The following is an 18,914-nucleotide window of genomic DNA, read 5'->3' as shown; positions in this document are numbered from 1 at the left end:
GCTCCGCTTCACCAACCCCAGCTGCACACCTAGTCTCTCCAAGGAAGAATCATTCGAGTACATACCATGCTTGTCTTTCTGTGACTTGGCTACCTCACTCAGGATGGTTTCTTCTAGTTCCACCCATTTGCCTGAGAATTTCAAGGTTCCATTGTCCCTCCCCCCCCCACTGAGTAGTACTCCATTGTGTAAATGTACCACACTTTCGTTATCCATTCTTCAGGTGAGGGGTATCTAGGTTGCTTCCATGATCTAGCTATTACAAATAATGCTGCTATGAACATAGTGGAACAGACATCCTTGTATGAATGTGCATTTTTTGGGCCTAAAAGTAGAATTGCTGGGTCTTGAGGTAGATCAATTCCCATTTTTCTGAGAAACTGCCATATGGATTTCCAAAGTGGCTGTACAAGTTTGCATTCCCACCAACAGTGGAAGAGTGGTCCTCTTTTTCCAATCCTCCAGCATAAACTGTCCTTGGTGTTTTTGATTTTAGCCATTCTCATCGGTGTAAGATGGAATCAAAGAGTGGTTTTTATTTGCATTTCCCTGATGACTAAGGATGTTGAGCATTTCCTTAAGTGTCTTTCTGCCATTTGAGATTGTTCTGTTGAAAATTCTCTATTTAGTTCTGTACCCCATTTTAAAATTGGATTGTAATGTTTAGTCTTCCAGTCGCCTGGGCCCTGCCGAGCTGTTTGAGCCCCTAAATAATACACAGGATGCTATATTAATTATAAGCTGTGGGCCGTTTGTTTCGTTTCTTACAGGCTGTCTCTGACTTATGTATTTAGCCCATAATTGCTAATCTGAGTTCTTCCATTTGTCTTTGCTTACCGGAGGAAGGCTCCACATGTTGCTTCTCCCGCATCCTACATTGTGACTGACTGTGCCTCTGTTTCCCAGAATACTCCTCGACTCCTAGTCCCACCTATCTTGCTTCCCTATTGGCCAGTGGTGCTTTATTCAACAACCAATAAGAGATAGATTTACAGAATGACATCTATCATTGGATTATTTGGTGTTTTGGTGACTAGTTTCTTGGGTTCTTTGTATATTTTGGAAATCAGCCCTCTGTCAGATGTGGGGTTAGTGAATATCTTTTCCTATTCTGTGGGCTGCTGTTTTGTCTTGTTGACTGTGTCCTTTGCCTTACAGAAGCTTCTTAGTTTCATGAGGTCCCGTTTATTAATTGGCGATCTCAATGTCTGTGCTACTGGTGTTATGTCCAGGAAGTGGTCTCCTGTGCCAATGAGTTCAAGGGTACCTCCCACTTTCTCTTCTAAGAGGTTCAGTGTGGCTGGATTTATGTTGAGGTCTTTGATTCATTTGGACTTAAGTTTTGGGCATGGCCACAGATATGAATCTATCTGTAGTCTTCTACATGCCAGCATCCATCTATGGGAACATAGGGAGGGGTGAAGAGAGGTAGGAGAGAGAGGAGGAGAGAAGGAGAGGAGAGAGGGAAATCAGGGATCAGGAAGGTGGAGCTGGGGGAGGAGCAGGGAAGGAGAACAAGGAAAGAGACGCCTTATAGAGGGAGCCATTGAGGGCTTAATGAGAAACCTGGCACTAGGGAAATCTCCAGGAATCCATAAGGACGACCCCGACTAAGAATCTAAGCAATAGTGGAGAGACGGACTTAAATGCCCTTCCCCTATAATGAGACTGATGACTACCTTATATGCCATCCTAGAGCCTTCATCCAGTAGCTGATGGAAGCAGAAGCAGACACCCACAGCTAAACACTGAGCTGAACTCCTGGAATCCAGTTGTAGAGAGGGAGGAGTGATGAGCAAAGGGGTTCAAGACCATTTTGCGGAAATCCACAGAAACAACTGACCTGAGCCAGTGGGAGCTCACAGACTCCAGACTGAAAGCTGGGAAACCTGCATAGGACCAAACTGTAGGCCCCCTGAATGTGGGTGTCAGTTGGGGGCTTGAGCAGTCCACGGGGCTTCTGGCAGTGGAACCAGATTTATCTCTAATGTATGAACTGGGTTTTTGGAGCCCATTTCCCATGGAGGGATACTCTCTCAGCTTAGATATAGGAGGAGGACCTAGGTCTTGCTCCAAATGATGTGACAAACTTTGATGATCCCCCATGAGAGGCCTCACCCTCTCTGAGGAGTGGATGTGGGGGTGGGATGGGGAGATGGTGAGGAGAGTGGGAGGGTGGGAGGGAGAGGGAACTGGGATTAGTATGTAGAATAGATAGTTTTTATTTAAATAAATTAATAAAAATGTCATTTACACCCTTTGATTACTGGTTCCATTTGGGCCGAACAACACTTTCATTAAGGAATAGCCAATCCCCCCGCAGGATGTCCTGGGTCCCGAGTTTGCCAATGAAAGAGTGGGGAAAGCATTTATTTAGGTCATCATCCCACCACACATATTTGTCAAGTTGGATCTTTTCTTTAAAAAAAAAATAGAATTCAGTTTCATATTGATCATGATCATTAAAAAGTCTTCATAGCTTCAACACGGAATCAGCTTAGCTGAGACCAAATATGGCCAGGTAAAGAGTCTCTGATGTTTGCCTTGTCTTTTCTTCTTCATCTGAGCAAACAAAAGTCTTGCTGATGGAGTATCAGCTGCATAAAGCAGTAAGCACACTTGCTGCCTGCAAGCAGATGGTATGAGGGTCCCCATCACCCTGATCTTAATGACAAGAGGAAAGCAGCTGTTTCTGCAAACAGCCTGAAGTTGCTGACACTTCTTTGCATTACATGTGCTTTGCTTGGGGAAGGAGGGGCTGCTGGCCTTGAACAGAGTCACGCTTGAGAGTTGAGTTGTCACATGGTGGCAGCAGCAACTCCCAAATTGTGAGACGCATTCTCCTGTAAATGCGTTTGTTTGATGAGCTTTGCATGTAGAAGCTGGCCTGCAGTTTAAACAACTCTGTGTGTCTTGGACTTGTACTAGTTGATCTTATTGATCCAGTAAATGCAGGCTTAAATCCCTGCTGTGATGCTAATCTGGCCCCAAGGAGAGAAAGACACTGTAAGGAGTCAACATGTCAACTGTGAGGCCGTAGCTGTCACTTAGGGATGCGGATGAGTGGATGAGTAAAACTTGCCTAAATACCCACCTTGACTGTCCTGAACGGCAGGCGCTGAGGATTATCAATTACACATTTCCCAGTATATTTATGTGGAGAGACATTGCTATACCATCAAATTATGTTTGTAGAGTAGTTGTCAAAATAAAGAAAAAATCGGTTGTGGAGCCAGACCTGAAATACCAGTGTTGTACAGATCAGCAGTCACTTTGTTTTAGCAAAGTAGTGTCCTCATCCTCCAGAAGGAGTTGATGTTTTTACAGCCTTGTTAGTGTGCTCTGTTCCTTAGAACGTAATTCCCAGTTTCCATCTTTAGCCTGTCATGCTATGGGAATCGTAAGCCCAAGTAGTCTGTGTGTGTGTGGTTAAGTGTTGTAAGATTGTGTGTGTGTGTGTGTGTGTGTGTGTGTGTGTGTGTGGTTAAGTGTTATGTAGTCTGTGTGTGTGCAGTTAAGTGTTACATGGTCTTCTGTCTGTCTGTTTGTGTGTATATTTATGTGTATGCGTGTATGTGTGTGTTTGTTGTTTGATAGTCTATATGTGTATGTGGTTAAGTGCTGTTATACAAAAGATTAAATGCCTGGACTAAAGAAGGATTTTTATTTCACCAGAAAAAGTTTTGAATGCTTTCTAAGCTCTAAGAAACAGTAAATTAGAATGTGAAGTTATAACTCTAAGCCTTTGTAATCCATTGTTTTCAACTTGTTATTCATTTATCTACATTATTACTGGTGAAATTATTTTATGACGTATTGATTATATTTAATCAAGGGTATAGTACTTACATGGAGGCTCAAAGTCATCTCTGAGAAAATCATGGATTCCATGTGCTGCTGTTAATATGCTAATCATTTCATTTCATAGACATTAACTCTTAATAAACCATGGCCTAAAGGAAGAATCACTTTCATACATGTATGTGTCAGTTATGTCTTGTTTAACAAATCATGATTTATTAATAACTTAATATAAACTAATGGCCTTCCTAAGTTATAAAGAGACAATGCCTGTCACTTTAGAGGAGCGACCGCTGAAGGTCTGTGTTGCACGTGGGATTGGACTGCTTCCAGAGTAGAAACCCAGCCAGTTTTCAAGAAAACACAGTGCTTCAGTTTTGAACTTTAATGTATGTGGGACACATGCGGCAGAACATTTTCTTCTTGTCGTCTCCTGCTAAACTAATTATGTATACCACCATGTTAGTTTCTCCTGTGCTGGCAGTGTATGTAGAACAGAGACTTCTCCTGACTCATGGTCCCCAGTCTCAATGGTGGGACCAATTTCCTCTTCAGTTTTTCAAAAATGAAAATGCTCGACTCATTTAAATTACTGAGTACTGGCTGCGTATTCCAGGCCTGAATGTGGCGGCAACCACAGGTACGAGTCTGTCCTCTGATGGCTTGTGTTCTCATGGAGTGGTGACAGGGTGTGACATCTGATGCACTGGTGTCCTGGAGGCACTGACACGCCATGAGACGGAGTGCCATATCCAGGACCAGATGGTTTGAGGTCTGACCGGGGGTGTGTGTGTGTGGAAAGAGCGGGAGGGCCAGTGAAGATGGAGCGCTGTGAACGTGAGGGGTGGGGCTGAGTCCAGCAGACGTTTGCCACAGCCTCCACTTCAGAAGTTTTTCAGTGGGAAAGTCCTGATGATTGATGATAGGTCACTCCGGAGAGTCCACAGAAAGTGCGACAGGGTCAGAGTTCTCAGGACTCCGGGAGGAGAGACTCAGAGGTCCATCCCAGCATCTGGTGGGGAGAGGGTCTGGAGGGCTGTGAACGGGTCTGGAGTGGTTTGAGTGGGCTCAGTGCCTGGCCACACTGCGTGCACAGGCTCCTGGGTAACAGATTTCATGCTTACATGGCAGAAAGTTAAGCTCCTGGGAAGATCATACATTAGTGTGGACTCCTACAGTCTTGAGGACCTCAGATATCCCGAAAGTTAAATGTTTGTCTGCTGTAGCTCTGAGCTTCCCTTTGTTACATGGAAAGTGCTGACCCCAAGTTGTGTGGGCAGGTTCACAGTCAGTTCCTGCCCTCCGCTTTAAGCTTAAACGCTATTGTATACTGCAACGGCAGTTAGTTAAGGGTTTCTAACTGCTGGGGAAGAGTCAGTCGTTTTCAGCCGGGGGAGGCTGGGCAGGATCGCTGTGGTTATACATGAGCGCACTGGTCGACCTTTGGGCCTTATGTAGTTTGGGCTTCTTTTCCCAGTCACATCGTCCTGATGCTTGCTGATGACATGGCGTGCAACGCCCGAAACCCCAAGCCAGCCACGGTGTTCAGCCACAAGAACATGGAGCTCAACGTGTACGGAGATGATGTGGAAGTGGACTACAGAAGCTACGAGGTGCGTGTGCGGTGGCCATGGTGACCGTCACGTTAGCCTCCAGCCTTAGAGCCATTGGGCTTTCGTGGGATTTAATCTGCCTTTGGAGTTCACAGTCAGAAGTAGTGACACACTGTCTGACAATGCCTGTTTTCATTAGGTATATGGATTGTGGAAAAACCCAATGACTCCTTCTATTGCCTGCTGGTGGACTTTGTGCGATCTATGGCCTGCACCCCAACATAGTTACTAACTTAACCCGACCCAGGATTGCAGACTTACTGAAGCATTCTGAAACGTTTTGCTTTTATGATTTTTTTTTAAAAACTCGATTGCATAGTCCCCAACTTTGCAGGTGACAGGGTTGTGCTGCAGGGTAAAGGTCAGGCACACCTGTTTGACATGAAACCACCTCAAGTGAGCGTCCACTATTTTACACTTACCCAGTTAAAAGTAGCATGCAGCCGGCCAATGATGGCACACACTTTTAATCCTAGCACTTGCGAGGCAGAGACAGGCGAATCTCCGAGTTCGAGGTCAGCCTAGTCTACAAAGCAACACAGAAGAACCTGTCTTAAAAAACAAAACAAAACAAAAAAAGTAATATGTAAGCTAAGAATGGCATTATACTGAATTTTATTTCTTAGAAACTTAGTTTTTAATAGTTCAAGACTGGAATTTGACGTCATCCTAGATAGTCCAGAATTAAATATGCATAATTTGACAGGTGGTGGTAGTCATGGTGCTGTCCTCTTATATGACTGTAATTGACTGAGTGATGGCATTTTAGCCACATGATTGCCTAGCTATTCACAAATGTTTGTATTTCGTGTCCTCCAAAAGAATTACCTCTATAAATAAGGCAGTAAATTTGGGGTAAATTTTTAACATATAATATTTAAAATTCTGAATTGGTAATTAAATTGTTTTGCTCAAATGTAGCTTTTCCCTGTTAGTTTTTAGTCCGTTTCTTTAGGCCACGCCTTCCTGCGTAGCCACGCCTTCCTGCGTAGCCACGCCTTCCTGCGTAGCCACGCCTTCCTGTGTAGCCACGTTGGCCTTGAAGCTCTGCTTCTCTGGCCTCCGTGCCCCCCCCCCCCATGTCGGGCCATAGGCTCACACGCCCACACCAGTATGCTCTCCCCATACCGGGCCATAGGCTCACACGCCCACACCAGTGTGCTCTCCCCATACCGGGTCATAGGCTCACACGCCCACACCAGGCCGTCCTTTACTCTGAGGAGCAGAGTCACATGGCGGTACATGCTTAGCTTTAGAATTCTGAAACAAATTGCACCATAATTTGTTTTCTGTTTTATTTTCAATTTATGCTGAGTAATGCATGGGTAGGAGGAATGTTTTGAATTTCTTCAGGTTCAATTTCATCAGATTTCTCTCTTTTTTTTTGAAGAAAATATTTGTATTTTTCAGGTAACCGTGGAGAACTTTTTGCGGGTACTAACCGGGAGGGTGCCGCCTAGTACTCCTCGCTCCAAGCGTCTTCTTTCCGATGATAGAAGCAATATTCTCATTTATATGACAGGTACTTCAGAACCTAAAGACGCCATGGTACATTATGTTAAAACATGCTGAAGCAGAACCCATGCACAGATGCTAACGTTTAGCTGTAGTTAAAGTAGCGTGGCGTGCGGTGGTTTATTCTCATGACCAGCGATGTTTAAGCAGGTTGGGGAATCTTCAATCTGAAATTGTCGACAGGTTGTCTGTGCAAACGTCACAAGTGGAAACATTCTCATGTGACGTCATGTGACAGGTGGGAGTCAAAATGCAGGCACAGGGACGGAGTTGCCTTCAGATTCCATGCAAAGGAATCATAAGTTAATCTCATGTTTACACCGGGGTTCTAGGCCCAGAATGTCTGACTGTGTGGAAACAGGCATCCGCCAGCAGCAGCCCTGCTGGTCCCTCACTTGAATGAGGACAGCACCCATCAGTCTCCTTTGTGTGGGAGCCTCGTTCTGCACAAAGATCTCCCGCTCTGTTCCTTTTCCTGAGTCTCCTGCCATCGCACCCCACTTCCAGGTCTAGTCTCCTGGTGCCTTCCTACTCAAGTACTTAACGGAAATCGCAAACCTGTCCCCTCTCTGCTGAACAGTTAACAGTCCCCAGTTTTACTGCTGAGGCTCAGACTTAGCCTGACATCCTTTGTTTTGGTAGTGGTGGGGTTCATGAAACTGTGGTGAGCGTGTTTCCCCAGCGTTATAGTTTGTGGGCCAGCTTCAGTGAATGAACTAGGCAGCACAGTTTACATAGTCTGCATTTCTTTTCTGGATGTCTTGCCCTATGTCTGAGGAGGAAATCCCAGTAGTTTTAATGTGGAGTCTGTCACTGACTCCCCTGCTGCTGGCTTGGGGAGCATGGCTTTTCAGGAGACCCTCGTCTCCATCTTTGCTGGTATCTGCTACCCCGCTTTCCACAGAGATGAGCAAGCTCATGACTTAGACATTTCTGTCCAGTGCCTTACAGGGAAAGGTTGCTGAAGCCTGTAACAGTGGACTAGCGATAATAAAATGACGAGAGATGATGTATTTGCAGCTCTCCCTACACCACGAGCTGTCTTAAGTCACTGCCTCTGTCAGCACATTTCCTCCGTCAGCAGCCTGGTGATTTCGGTGCTGCTGTCCAGAGACACTGTGTGTGGCTGTGCGGGTCTTACAGTGTACGCAGCACTTGGCTTGGGGTTAAGTGGGAGCCGAAGTCTAGTGAGTTTCCACTGACTTGTGTACTCTGCCGCAGGGGTGTCTTGTGGGAAGGAGAAATACACCTTTACCCACAAAGGTTCAGTCAGCAACCGCTCATACATCACGGGGCTGAAATAAATAGACCTTTCCTTCCTTCATTGCCCAGAGGACGGTGCTGTTAACAGTCTGCACCAGGAGCTGAGCTGACGCTCTCTCTGCGTGTCAGGGAAAGGAGGCAGAGACTAAGTTATTTACCTAAAATAGCGTGGTCTATAAGTGGCGCAGCGAGGGTCTGAGCCCAGACAGCCTCACTCTTTCCTGTCCCCACCCCCTGGCCAGCCCTAATGGACTGTGTTGAGTGGTCGGGGATAAAAACATCAGTTTTTAGTTGAGGACCATACTTCCTAGAAATAACAGCATAGAGCACACATAGAATGAACAGCTCACCAGGGGCTAGGCAGTGTTTTTAGCTTCTTTCTCACCAAAATGTGAAACACTTTCATGAGTAAGATAAATTTCAGACATACTGGTAGGGAGGGAGCCAGTGGATTTATTTAATTGAATAATAGAAAAACTTTTTAAGACTTATACGTACTGTTCTTAAATGGTCTCCTTTTTTTTTTAATTGATAGGGAAAATTATCCAGTCCATATTTTAGGAAAATATGTACTAAAAAAAGTAGTACTAAAACATTGCAGCAAATGATGTGTGTATATCTGGGTGTGTTTATTACTGAATGTATTTCTGTATGTAGTAGGAAATATGTCACTGTTGTCTTTTTTACTTTCTACAAGGTCATGGGGGAAATGGTTTCTTGAAATTCCAGGATTCTGAAGAAATCACCAACATAGAGCTTGCGGATGCTTTTGAACAGATGTGGCAGAAAAGACGGTAACTGGCAAGCAACTCTTCTCCCTGTAAACGTCTCCTATCACGTCTGCAGCGTGAGGTTGACCGGGGCTGTGCACACTGGGCAAGTGCTCTAGTCTGGGCTGCACACCCAGCCCCAGATGGATGACTTCCTTTTCCAGAATGCACTAATATCAAATTATCCTGTGGGACATGTATAATTATTTTACGTGATTTTTACTTGCCCCAATCATTTCTTCTACTGTGAAATTTGTATTTGCTATTTCATTGGATGGAACTTTGTGAAAGAAATATTCAGTTATTATTTAGTGTGTGTGTGTGTGTGTGTGTGTGTGTGTGTGTGTGTGTGTGAATTGGTTCTGTCCTATGTGGGGACTGAACGCAGTGTGTGTGCGTGTGTGTGTGTGCATAGGTGTGTGTGCATACGTGTGTGTGTGTGTGTGTGTGTGTGTGTGTGTGAGTTGGTTGTGTGGTTCTGTCCTCCTATGTGGGTTGTGGGGACTGAACGCAGTGCGTGCATGTGTGTGTGTGTGTGGTGTGTGTGTGAGTTGGTTGTGTGGTTCTGTCCTCCTATGTGGGTTGTGGGGACTGAACGTAGTGCGTGCATGTGTGTGTGTGTGTGGTGTGTGTGTGAGTTGGTTGTGTGGTTCTGTCCTATGTGGGTTGTGGGGACTGAACGCAGTGCGTGCATGTGTGTGTGTGTGTGGTGTGTGTGTGAGTTGGTTCTGTCCTCCTGTGTGGGTTGTGGGGACTGAACTCAGTGTGTGTGTGTGTGTGTGTGTGAGTTGGTTCTGTCCTGTGTGGGTTGTGGGGCATGAACGCAGGCTGTGTGTCTTGGTCATGAGCCTTTCCCATGGAGCACTGCCACTGGCCTTGGGTCGACTGTTGAGACCACATCTTACATTGTACAGCTAAAGTGTCTGCTCCCCCCCCGTGTGTGTGTTCCGTGTGTGTTTGAAGCGGAGTCTCACTGTGTAACCTAGGCTGCCCTTAAACTCATGACCTTCCTGCTGAAGTTATAGACGTGTGCCAGTAAATTAGCTTCTTGTATTTGATTCAACCTCACTCAGAGGTCCAGATCACGTGCAGAATGTACCAGATTCTTTGCCAGAATACAAATGGATGTCTCTAACTCAGTTCCTGGTGCTCTCCTCTGAGACCTGATGCGCACAGACTTTCTTGTCGATGCTTCCGTCGGCGTGCTGACCTTCTGATCCCTGCCAGATGGCCCACCAAGAGCACTCTGGGACTTTTCCAGGCCACAGCTCCAAACCCGTCCACACTTTTACACGTTATGTGTAGTGCAACAGTGACTCCGCCTCAGTGGCAGTTTTCTTGTTGCTAGGACGCAGCTCTTGGAAGCACTTTAGGGAGGAGGCGTCCTCTGGGCCACAGTTCTGAAAGAACAGCCCTTCTTACGGAGGGCACAGCGTGTGGGGCCACTCTGTTGTTAGTGGCAGGCTGGTGGTTGGCTTGTTCACACCTTGGAGGATGAGGAATCGGAGACAGGAAGCCAGGGCCATGAGCCTGTGAGGGTTGAGAGACTATAGGGCCCTTGGGATTGTGGCTGAGCTGACAGAAACAGCTCTCTGGGGTGGACTGACTGTGAGGGTGACGGCCAGGGCTTTCACCGTGGATGTACCTCTCCTCTGATGGAGTGGAACTGTCTCCCAGGGATGACAGCAGTAGCATAGTCGCCATGCTCGACTCTGTGTGTCTGAAGTGTTCGCCTCACTCCTATCGTGAGCTTGTTTCCCCTCCGGGTGTACTGCCGGTGTTTGAGTGCGGTGACTGAGCCATACAAGCACACGTGTGAAATATGAGCATCAGTAGAACGCATACACACATACGTGCTCATCTAGAGGGTCACAGCTGTGTGTATGTGTTAAGTTTCCAAGGAAACCTTTGTGTCAAGAGGTTCTGGAATACTTGTGTGAGTTCCGAATCATGAGGCGGAGAACAGAGGGCAAACACACGGAGACACTGCCTTGGGACATAACCACTGTCCCCTTTGGGGTGTTTCCCTGAGTGGGGTTCTCCTTTAGCGAGGGACGACTCGGGGTCGCGTCACTGAGGCCGTGGAGACTCATGTCGGTCCTGTCACTCCCCAGCTACAACGAGCTGCTGTTTATTATCGACACCTGCCAAGGCGCATCCATGTACGAGAGGTTTTACTCCCCTAACATCATGGCCCTGGCTAGCAGCCAAGTGGGGGAGGACTCGCTGTCGGTAAGTGCTAAACTAACCCTTTGCTGTGTCTCAGGCTCCGTCATATGTTTTAAGAATGTCTGTGCTATTCTTGGACTTGATAAGCAGGGGGTTTTGATATTTTAAACAAGTTGTTAAGATGATCCCGTTTGACAAGTGTCTCCCCCACTTACAGCATCAGCCAGACCCTGCGATTGGAGTACATCTTATGGATAGATACACATTTTACGTCTTGGAGTTTTTGGAAGAGATTAATCCAGCTAGCCAAACTAACATGAATGACCTTGTAAGTATCCCATTGATCCGATTTCACCATTGTGCTGTGCTGGCTTTAGTGTGGCTCACGAGCTCTGTTCTTCCTGGACTCTGGTGGGTGCGGTCTTTACGTCATGGTGTGGCCTCTTTAGGTGCTTTGAATTCACCTTTTCTGTTTTTAAAATTATTATCTTCTTTGAAAAAAAACTTCAAAATCATGCTTCCTATCTGTTTGTGTGGGTGCGCATATGTGCGTGTGTGTACATACGTGTGCATACGTGCGTGTGCAGAGGCCAGAGAACAGCCTGAGGGAGTCAGGAGATTATGTTCTTTTGCCATGTGGGTCCTGGGCATGGAACTCAAGTCACCAGGCTTGGTGGCATGTGTCCTTAACTGCTAGGCCATCTTGTTGTCTCCCAGGATGTCCCTTGGCACAGGGCCACAAGCTTTAACCCAGTCCCCTCTTCCTGTGAGGTCCTAGGCCACTTCCTTTCATTTGCATGTTTTAAAAGCTCTCTTCTCCCCTTTGGAAGCGCTGCCCTTCTCAGCGAGTTACGTCAGGCCCTGCTCTTCCAGGAAAGCCACCTGAGTGCTTCTTGGAACCTATTTTACCTTCTCAGAGCTTCCATAGAACTTGGCTCCTCTTCTGTAGCATTCGCCACGGCCCGTCTTTTGTTGATTTCAGGCATTGAGTGAAGTCTTTGTCATTTAAGGAAAAACTCTTGGAGGAGAGAGCCCTCAGTGCACATGGTTTTTGTAGCCTGTAATTCCTCAGTCTCTTAGGATAACTTGAATCTGATTAAATCCTTTCTTTCCCGTGCTGATTGTGCCATTTCAGTCACAGCAGCTGGGAGTTGCCGTTGAGTTGGCAGAGTGAGAAGCCCCAGAGGTGCTTATGTGATGACGTCACTCTCCACCTGCTTTCACCGTGTCCCTCCCTCCCTTCCTCCCTCCCTCCCAGTGCCAGGGTCCCGCTTGCACTGCGACACCTGCTCAGGATGGTCAGTGTTTGATAGCTTGGTCGCTGGCAGTGCACAGCGCCTCGGGAGACACTGCTCCTTCCTGCCCTCCCTGAGCTTAGGAATGCAGGGTGACCGAGCAGATGCTGTCCTTACCACCAGAGTCCTTTGGAGTGAGCGTTCAGTACTGAAGGAGACCTGCCACATTCCCAGAGCTGCTGCTGGCGGCCCCGGCCCCGTGTGGCAGGAGTACTCCCTAACACCAGCTAGAAGATTACACATTTTGATGCTTGCTAAATCCTGATAGGGACTCCAGTATTAATACAGACTTTTTATAATGCCGATTTCACTTCTCAAACTTAAGTAATTTTACATCCCGACCACAGTCTCCCCTTCCGGTTCTCTCCCACTCCTCTCTGCCCTCCCCACTCTACCCCTCCTCTGTGTTCCCTCAGAAAGGGCCGGGCCTCCCGTGGCATCAACCAAGCATGGCCTGTCATGGCCTGTCAGGCTGCTGTAAAGACAAGCCCCTCCCTCTGATTTCAGGCTGGGCGGGGCAGTCCAGCATGAGGGACAGGTTCCCTAGAGCCCGGCAGAGCGCCAGGGGCAGCCCCTGCTCCCACTGCTGGGAGTCCCACATACAGACCAACTGTCTCGTGTACGGGGCCCTGGGCCAGTCGTATTCAGGTTCCCTGGCTATTGTTCAGACTGAGCTCCCATGTACCAGGCTAGCTGTTTCTGTGGGTTTTCCTGTGGTGTCCCTGACAGCCCGGTTTCAGGTTTTCACTAGAAGTCCAGAGCACTATCCATTGCACCACACAGCCATGTCCAGATTTCAGATTTGAAGTAGGCAGAAGGCACCGCCTTGTTTCTCTTCCTTATGCAAACATGCTTTCCCTCAGCTTCTGCTGCCACAGACCTGAGCACAGCGCCTCCTGTGCCGCCTGTCTCACACGGGATTCGACACACATTTGCTCTGAGAATAAACGCATCACCTGGTTTACAGTGCTCAATTTTAAGACCTTATTCTCAGTTTTTGGAATGCATGGCCTGATATCTCAAAAGTTCAAATGTGTATTGTTCTTTGATGTGTAATAAATATAAAAAATGCTTTTCCCATTGAAATTATGAGAAATGAGACTTTTAATTGATTGCACACATGTATAGATGCACTCTATCAATCATCTGTTGTCTATCTGTCCACGCTCCTTATTAATACCTTACCTTGGTTTCTTGCTTCCATTTGAAAAATTTAATGTCTTTCTATAAGAATAATCCTAAGTGCCAGGTGTGGTGCCCACCTTTAATCCCAGGACAAGGGAGACAGAGGCAGGTGAATCTCTGAGTTTGAGGCCAGCTTGGTTTATGTAGTGAGTTCGAGGGCAGCCAGGACTATTTAGAGAGACCCTGTCTCAAACACGCATGCACGCACATACCACACATGTACGCAAACAAAACTATCTGTAAAGTGATCTATAGGGATTTGATATATCTCTAGGTCATAATACTATGTGTTTTGTTTTCTATTGCCTAGAGATACAGAGTAAAGTTTGCTGAGGGTCTGTGGTCGTAGGGCTGTGTTGGATAGTGTAGGAGTTATAGAATACCAGGTCCCCCTTGAAAGTACACCGTGCCATTGGTGACTGTTTAGATGGTGACTGTGTGAACCCTGGTCACACTCCTTTTGCTTTACACAGTGAGTGAGCGTGTGTCTATCCTTGGTAATCACTAATGTAGAATGTCACAGGTCAGATGGTCACAGAAATGACGGTGACATTTGTGAGTGGGGAAGTCGTGGTTTCCACCTGCATCCTTGGAACACTGGCATGCTGGGAGGTAGCTTGGGTTTGTGCCCACCATGGTTAGACTAAGTTAACTGGTTTAGAAAGTGGCACATGGTTTCACAGCAGTAGTGAGAGGAGTGCCGTAGGTGCCCATGGAGTCCAGCTGGGGCCCCCTTCAGTCTGCTTTACAGAGTGAACTACTGAGGCCCGTTCTAGGCAGCTGTCACGTTAGGGCAGGCCAGCTTCCTCATGGCGGACGCCGCACTAGGAATGAGGTGCCGTCTTAGCCGGCGCCTCGTCTCTAGGACACACTGTAGCTGTTTGTGTGTGCGCGTATCATTGTTACTCATGCTGTCGTTACTATTTTCAGTTTCAAGTTTGTCCCAAGAGTCTCTGTGTGTCTACTCCTGGACATCGGACTGACCTTTTTCAGCGAGACCCTAAACATGTCCTGATAACGGATTTCTTTGGGAGTGTGCGGAAAGTGGAGATCACGACAGAGACGATCCGTCTGCAGCAGGATCCTCCAGGCGTGGAGCGCAGGTATCTGCCATAGCTGTTACGTGGGCAGGAGTCCTAGGCTCGTGGAGCGCAGGTATCTGCCATAGCTGTTACGTGGACAGGAGTCCTAGGCTCGTGGAGCGCAGGTATCTGCCATAGCTGTTACGTGGGCAGGAGTCCTAGGCTCGTGGAGCGCAGGTATCTGCCATAGCTGTTACGTGGACAGGAGTCCTAGGCTTGTGGAGCGCAGGTATCTGCCATAGCTGTTACGTGGACAGGAGTCCTAGGCTCGTGGAGAGCAGGTATCTGCCATAGCTGTTACGTGGACAGGAGTCCTAGGCTCGTGGAGAGCAGGTATCTGCCATAGCTGTTACGTGGGCAGGAGTCCTAGGCTCGTGGCTGGTGAATGTTTGTAAGGAGTTCTGAGATCCGTCTGCAGCAGGATCCTCCAGGCCTGGAGAGCAGGTATCTGCCATAGCTGTTATGTGGACAGGAGTCCTAGGCTCGTGGCTGGTGAATGTGTGTAAGGAGTTCTAAGTTTCTCCTGGCCGTCACCCTTCACAAGCGGAATGCTTCTCAGGTTATGGAAAGAGGCTTCAAGCATGGCTGGGAAACTGTGGTGTAACTGGAGTGTGATGGTTTCCAAATACAGTGTTGGCCGTATTGCACGATGAGATGTGCTAAGAAGGCCTGAGGTGCTAACAGTCTGTCAGCCATATTTCCTGTTGGGTCTCTTGGTAATCAGTTAAGAAGGGTGGGGCCTGGTGTCTGTATTTGTGTGAGACAGACTGAGGGAAATTGGTCCAAGTTGGGCTTTTGAAATATTATAATGCTTAATTTTTTCCCTGTAATTTTGAAAGGCAAAATGCCTCACTGTAATTAAATAATGGCTCAGTTAAGGGAAACTTTTGTGGGGGCTTTTTCTGGTCTGTAACTCCGCTGTCTCATGCTGCCTGATACTTGGACAGCTCACAGCCCATGGCCTTCCCGGATCACCAGCGGCAGCACGCACTATTTCAAGGGTTTGTAGTTGCAGCTCTGAAGGGAGTAGAAATAAGTTAAAATGCCAGAAGAGACTTCCTGTGAGGACTTAGGCAGGGTCTCATTTCTTGACCTAGGCTTGAAAGCCTTAAGTTTTTACTTTTCTATTCCTTGTGGCTGTTGACTTATAAATCTGTGAAGGCAGCAGATAAGAGCAACAGAAACAACAATTTTATTAATTTTTTAAATAGTGCTTTTAAAATTGCCTTTGTAAAAAATGCTAAACTACACTTTAAAACTTTAATGAACTGAAATAATTTAATATATTTGCATATGCCTTTTGCCAGATTGGTTTTAAAATTTCCCTCGACTTTAAGCCCGTGAAGGGCTGTTTAGTCCCTTTCAGCCACCTGAGTGAACACTGATGTGGTCTCTGTTGCACACAAGGGACTTCACACTTGTTCTCCCAACGCTCAACTGCATGTGTTGTGACTGGGAGCTGAAGAGGATTAGCATGGCAGTTGGATTGTACTAAGTTCTGTTAAATATCCTGGAGGAATGGATTTTTTTCCTTTTCCCTTTTTCTGTGTATTTGTTTGAAAGCAATTGTCTCAGTGTATATTTAAGGATAAAACCAAGTTTTACAGCTGTGCTCCAAAGTCCGTTGGCTTAGCGCGCCCTCTAGTGGTTGCAAGTGCATTGTGTTGAGGGTGTTGCTATTTACCTGGTGACCTTACAGTGACTGCTATAAACAGCACCGGAGTCCCGTCCTCCCATCTGTGTGGAAGGTTCAGGCAGGAAGACCGCACCCAAGAATTAGCTGTCCTGTGCAGTGTGGTGCAACCCTTCTCAAAACAGCGCTGGTTCCTTCATGCAGCTGACATGAGAATTCCCTTTCTGTTTTTCTCCAAGAACTTTGACATGTATGAACAGATATTATCTCTTTGTGTGCAGGAGCTGTTCACATGCAGACATGAATGACAGTCTGTGTAGAGAAAAGTGTGTCCACCAGAAAGTAGCTATCATACACACACGTGCACAAAACATTTTGAGAGACATTTTGGGGTTACACTGTATATTTACTTTTTCAAATTTTAGATCAGCATTATTAATGCAGAGTTACTAAAAATGCTAGTTATGTCTTTCAAACACCTGCAGATAATGGAAACAATGCACTGTATTGGTTCAGATTGGCTTCTTTTATATTGTTTTTTTGTGTAGTCTTAGCATGCACCCTTAATCATATCGAATGAAGTCATTAGTATGTAAAACTAACTGGGACTGGGATGGCTGTCAGCAGCAGCATTTCTGTGTCTCCTGTGACATAGGCGTGGTGAGGCTGTCAGAAACAGCATTTCTGTGTCTCCTGTGACGTAGGCGTGGTGAGGCTGTCAGAAACAGCATTTCTGTGTCTCCTGTGACGTAGGTGTGGTGAGGCTGTTAGCAGCAGCATTTCTGTGTCTCCTGTGACGTAGGCGTGGTGAGGCTGTCAGCAGCAGCATTTCTGTGTCTCCTGTGACGTAGGCGTGGTGAGGCTGTCAGCAGCAGCATTTCTGTGTCTCCTGTGACGTAGGCGTGGTGAGGCTGTCAGCAGCAGCATTTCTGTGTCTCCTGTGACGTAGGCGTGGTGAGGTAACGTCATGGAGCTTCAGGGAGCAGAACGTGCAGGTTGCTCTCTGACTTAGTTTATTTCCTTCCCATTCTGCATTTTGTCCTTTGTGCCAATACTTCATTTGTGAAATTCATGTATGTTGTTCATGGCTAGAGTTTTTCATTAAAAAGATACATTGTATAAGTGTATGGAACCCTCAAAGAATATACGTATTATTAAACAAAGGATAATTTACTTAAATAGAATGCCTTTTAATGTGTATTTCAGAGTTTTGACAACTATATACAGTTGAAGAACCATTTCAGCCTGCCATGCTAAGTATGCTATGACTGTTCCCTCAGACACACTAGGCCCATGTTCACCTTTAATGGACCAGCGCGTGCATGGAGCCCTGCATCATGGCCTTGTTGGTTCTGGCCTCTGGCCCGAGTGTGATATGTTTGTATCGTTCGTCAGCAGTGCCTTCTGATGGCTGTCCTACAAACCGTCCATTTGCTAACCAAAGGACATCCTCCCCATCCCAGATTGTGAAAATCGCTTAGAAAAACTGCTATAAGCGTTTGCATATAAACGGCATAATTTTTTGTAATCTGAGTAAATATCTGGCTGTGGGATTGCTGCCCTGGGCAACTGTAGGTGTAACATGATAAGGAACTCCTCGGCTGTTTCTCAAGATCATTCTGACTTTGTCGTCTCACAGATGATCCCTGCACACTCTCTCTTGGCCTTAGTGCTTCCTTTCGACATTTCTGGGTAGTGATAGCTCGTGGTGGTTTCAGTTTGCATATTTGGTGGCCACAGATGCTGAGCCTAATTGTACTTACTGGTCTTCCACGACTCTCGTTAGGTTTCTTTTGAAGGCGTTTCTGCAGTAAGTGATGACAGTTGGCTGTGTGCTCTGGATACACGAATCACACAGTGTTTTTCCAGTCCATGGTTCATCTTTCGTTTTGGCTCACTGTTGGTTGGTTTATCAACTTTCTCTATGCTTCGAGGCTTCTGGGAATCATTCTTCCCCTAACCTAAAGTCACAGAGACGTCTTGAAGTTCATAGTTTCACATTTTATGATTGAATCTCTGGCCTGTTTTCAGTCAGTTTGTGAGCATGGCGTGAGTAGTGGTTGGAATTCATCTTACTTGTGAGTCAGCTTGCTAGTTTCTTAAAGAAAGCTCCTTAGGATTTTGATTGAGATTGGTCTGACTGTTAATTTGGGGAGTATGGATAGCAACATTGGGTTTCACAGTCTGTGAATATATCCCAGCAGTTGTTTGGATAGCTATTTTCTAGGTGTTGGCTGTGCAGTTCATTTTTCTGATGATCCTTTGTTTGGGGTTCATATTGACTCTGGTGTTGCTGAATCAAACCCCCTCAGAAACTCCAGCAGATTTCTCTTTTGACTGGATACGGACAGCTTGATTCCACAGTTTGTAACAGTGACTAACACACACAGTTCACTACATGCCTTCCAGTGACGGTGTACTTACAGGGATTAAGTCAGAAGTGCATTGCAGTTACTGTGTTTACAGGGATTAAGACAGAAGTGCCTTCCAGTGAAGGTGTGTTTACAGGGATTAAGACAGAAGTGCATTCCAGTGACGGTGTACTTACAGGGATTAAGTCAGAAGTGTCTTCCAGTGACGGTGTACTT

The 18,914-nt window shown here is 46.5% G+C and overlaps 1 protein-coding gene across 1 annotated transcript in view; it reads left to right on the top strand.

The window, feature by feature from the left end:
- Pigk (phosphatidylinositol glycan anchor biosynthesis class K) overlaps window positions 1–18,914 on the top strand; it is a 74,420-nt gene that overhangs the window by 15,412 nt on the left and 40,094 nt on the right. The window contains exons 4-9 of the mRNA XM_005083631.4: window positions 5,279–5,414; window positions 6,825–6,936; window positions 8,890–8,986; window positions 11,077–11,194; window positions 11,349–11,459; window positions 14,542–14,714. Coding sequence (XP_005083688.1) covers window positions 5,279–5,414; window positions 6,825–6,936; window positions 8,890–8,986; window positions 11,077–11,194; window positions 11,349–11,459; window positions 14,542–14,714 — 747 coding nt within the window. The remainder of the gene's footprint in view (window positions 1–5,278; window positions 5,415–6,824; window positions 6,937–8,889; window positions 8,987–11,076; window positions 11,195–11,348; window positions 11,460–14,541; window positions 14,715–18,914) is intronic.

The sequence above is a fragment of the Mesocricetus auratus genome, unplaced genomic scaffold, assembly GCF_017639785.1.
Source record: "Mesocricetus auratus isolate SY011 unplaced genomic scaffold, BCM_Maur_2.0 Super-Scaffold_100009, whole genome shotgun sequence".
NCBI lineage: Eukaryota > Metazoa > Chordata > Mammalia > Rodentia > Cricetidae > Mesocricetus > Mesocricetus auratus.
Note: the sequence above shows the minus strand (reverse complement) of the source record. Positions and strands in the feature narration are given on the sequence as shown.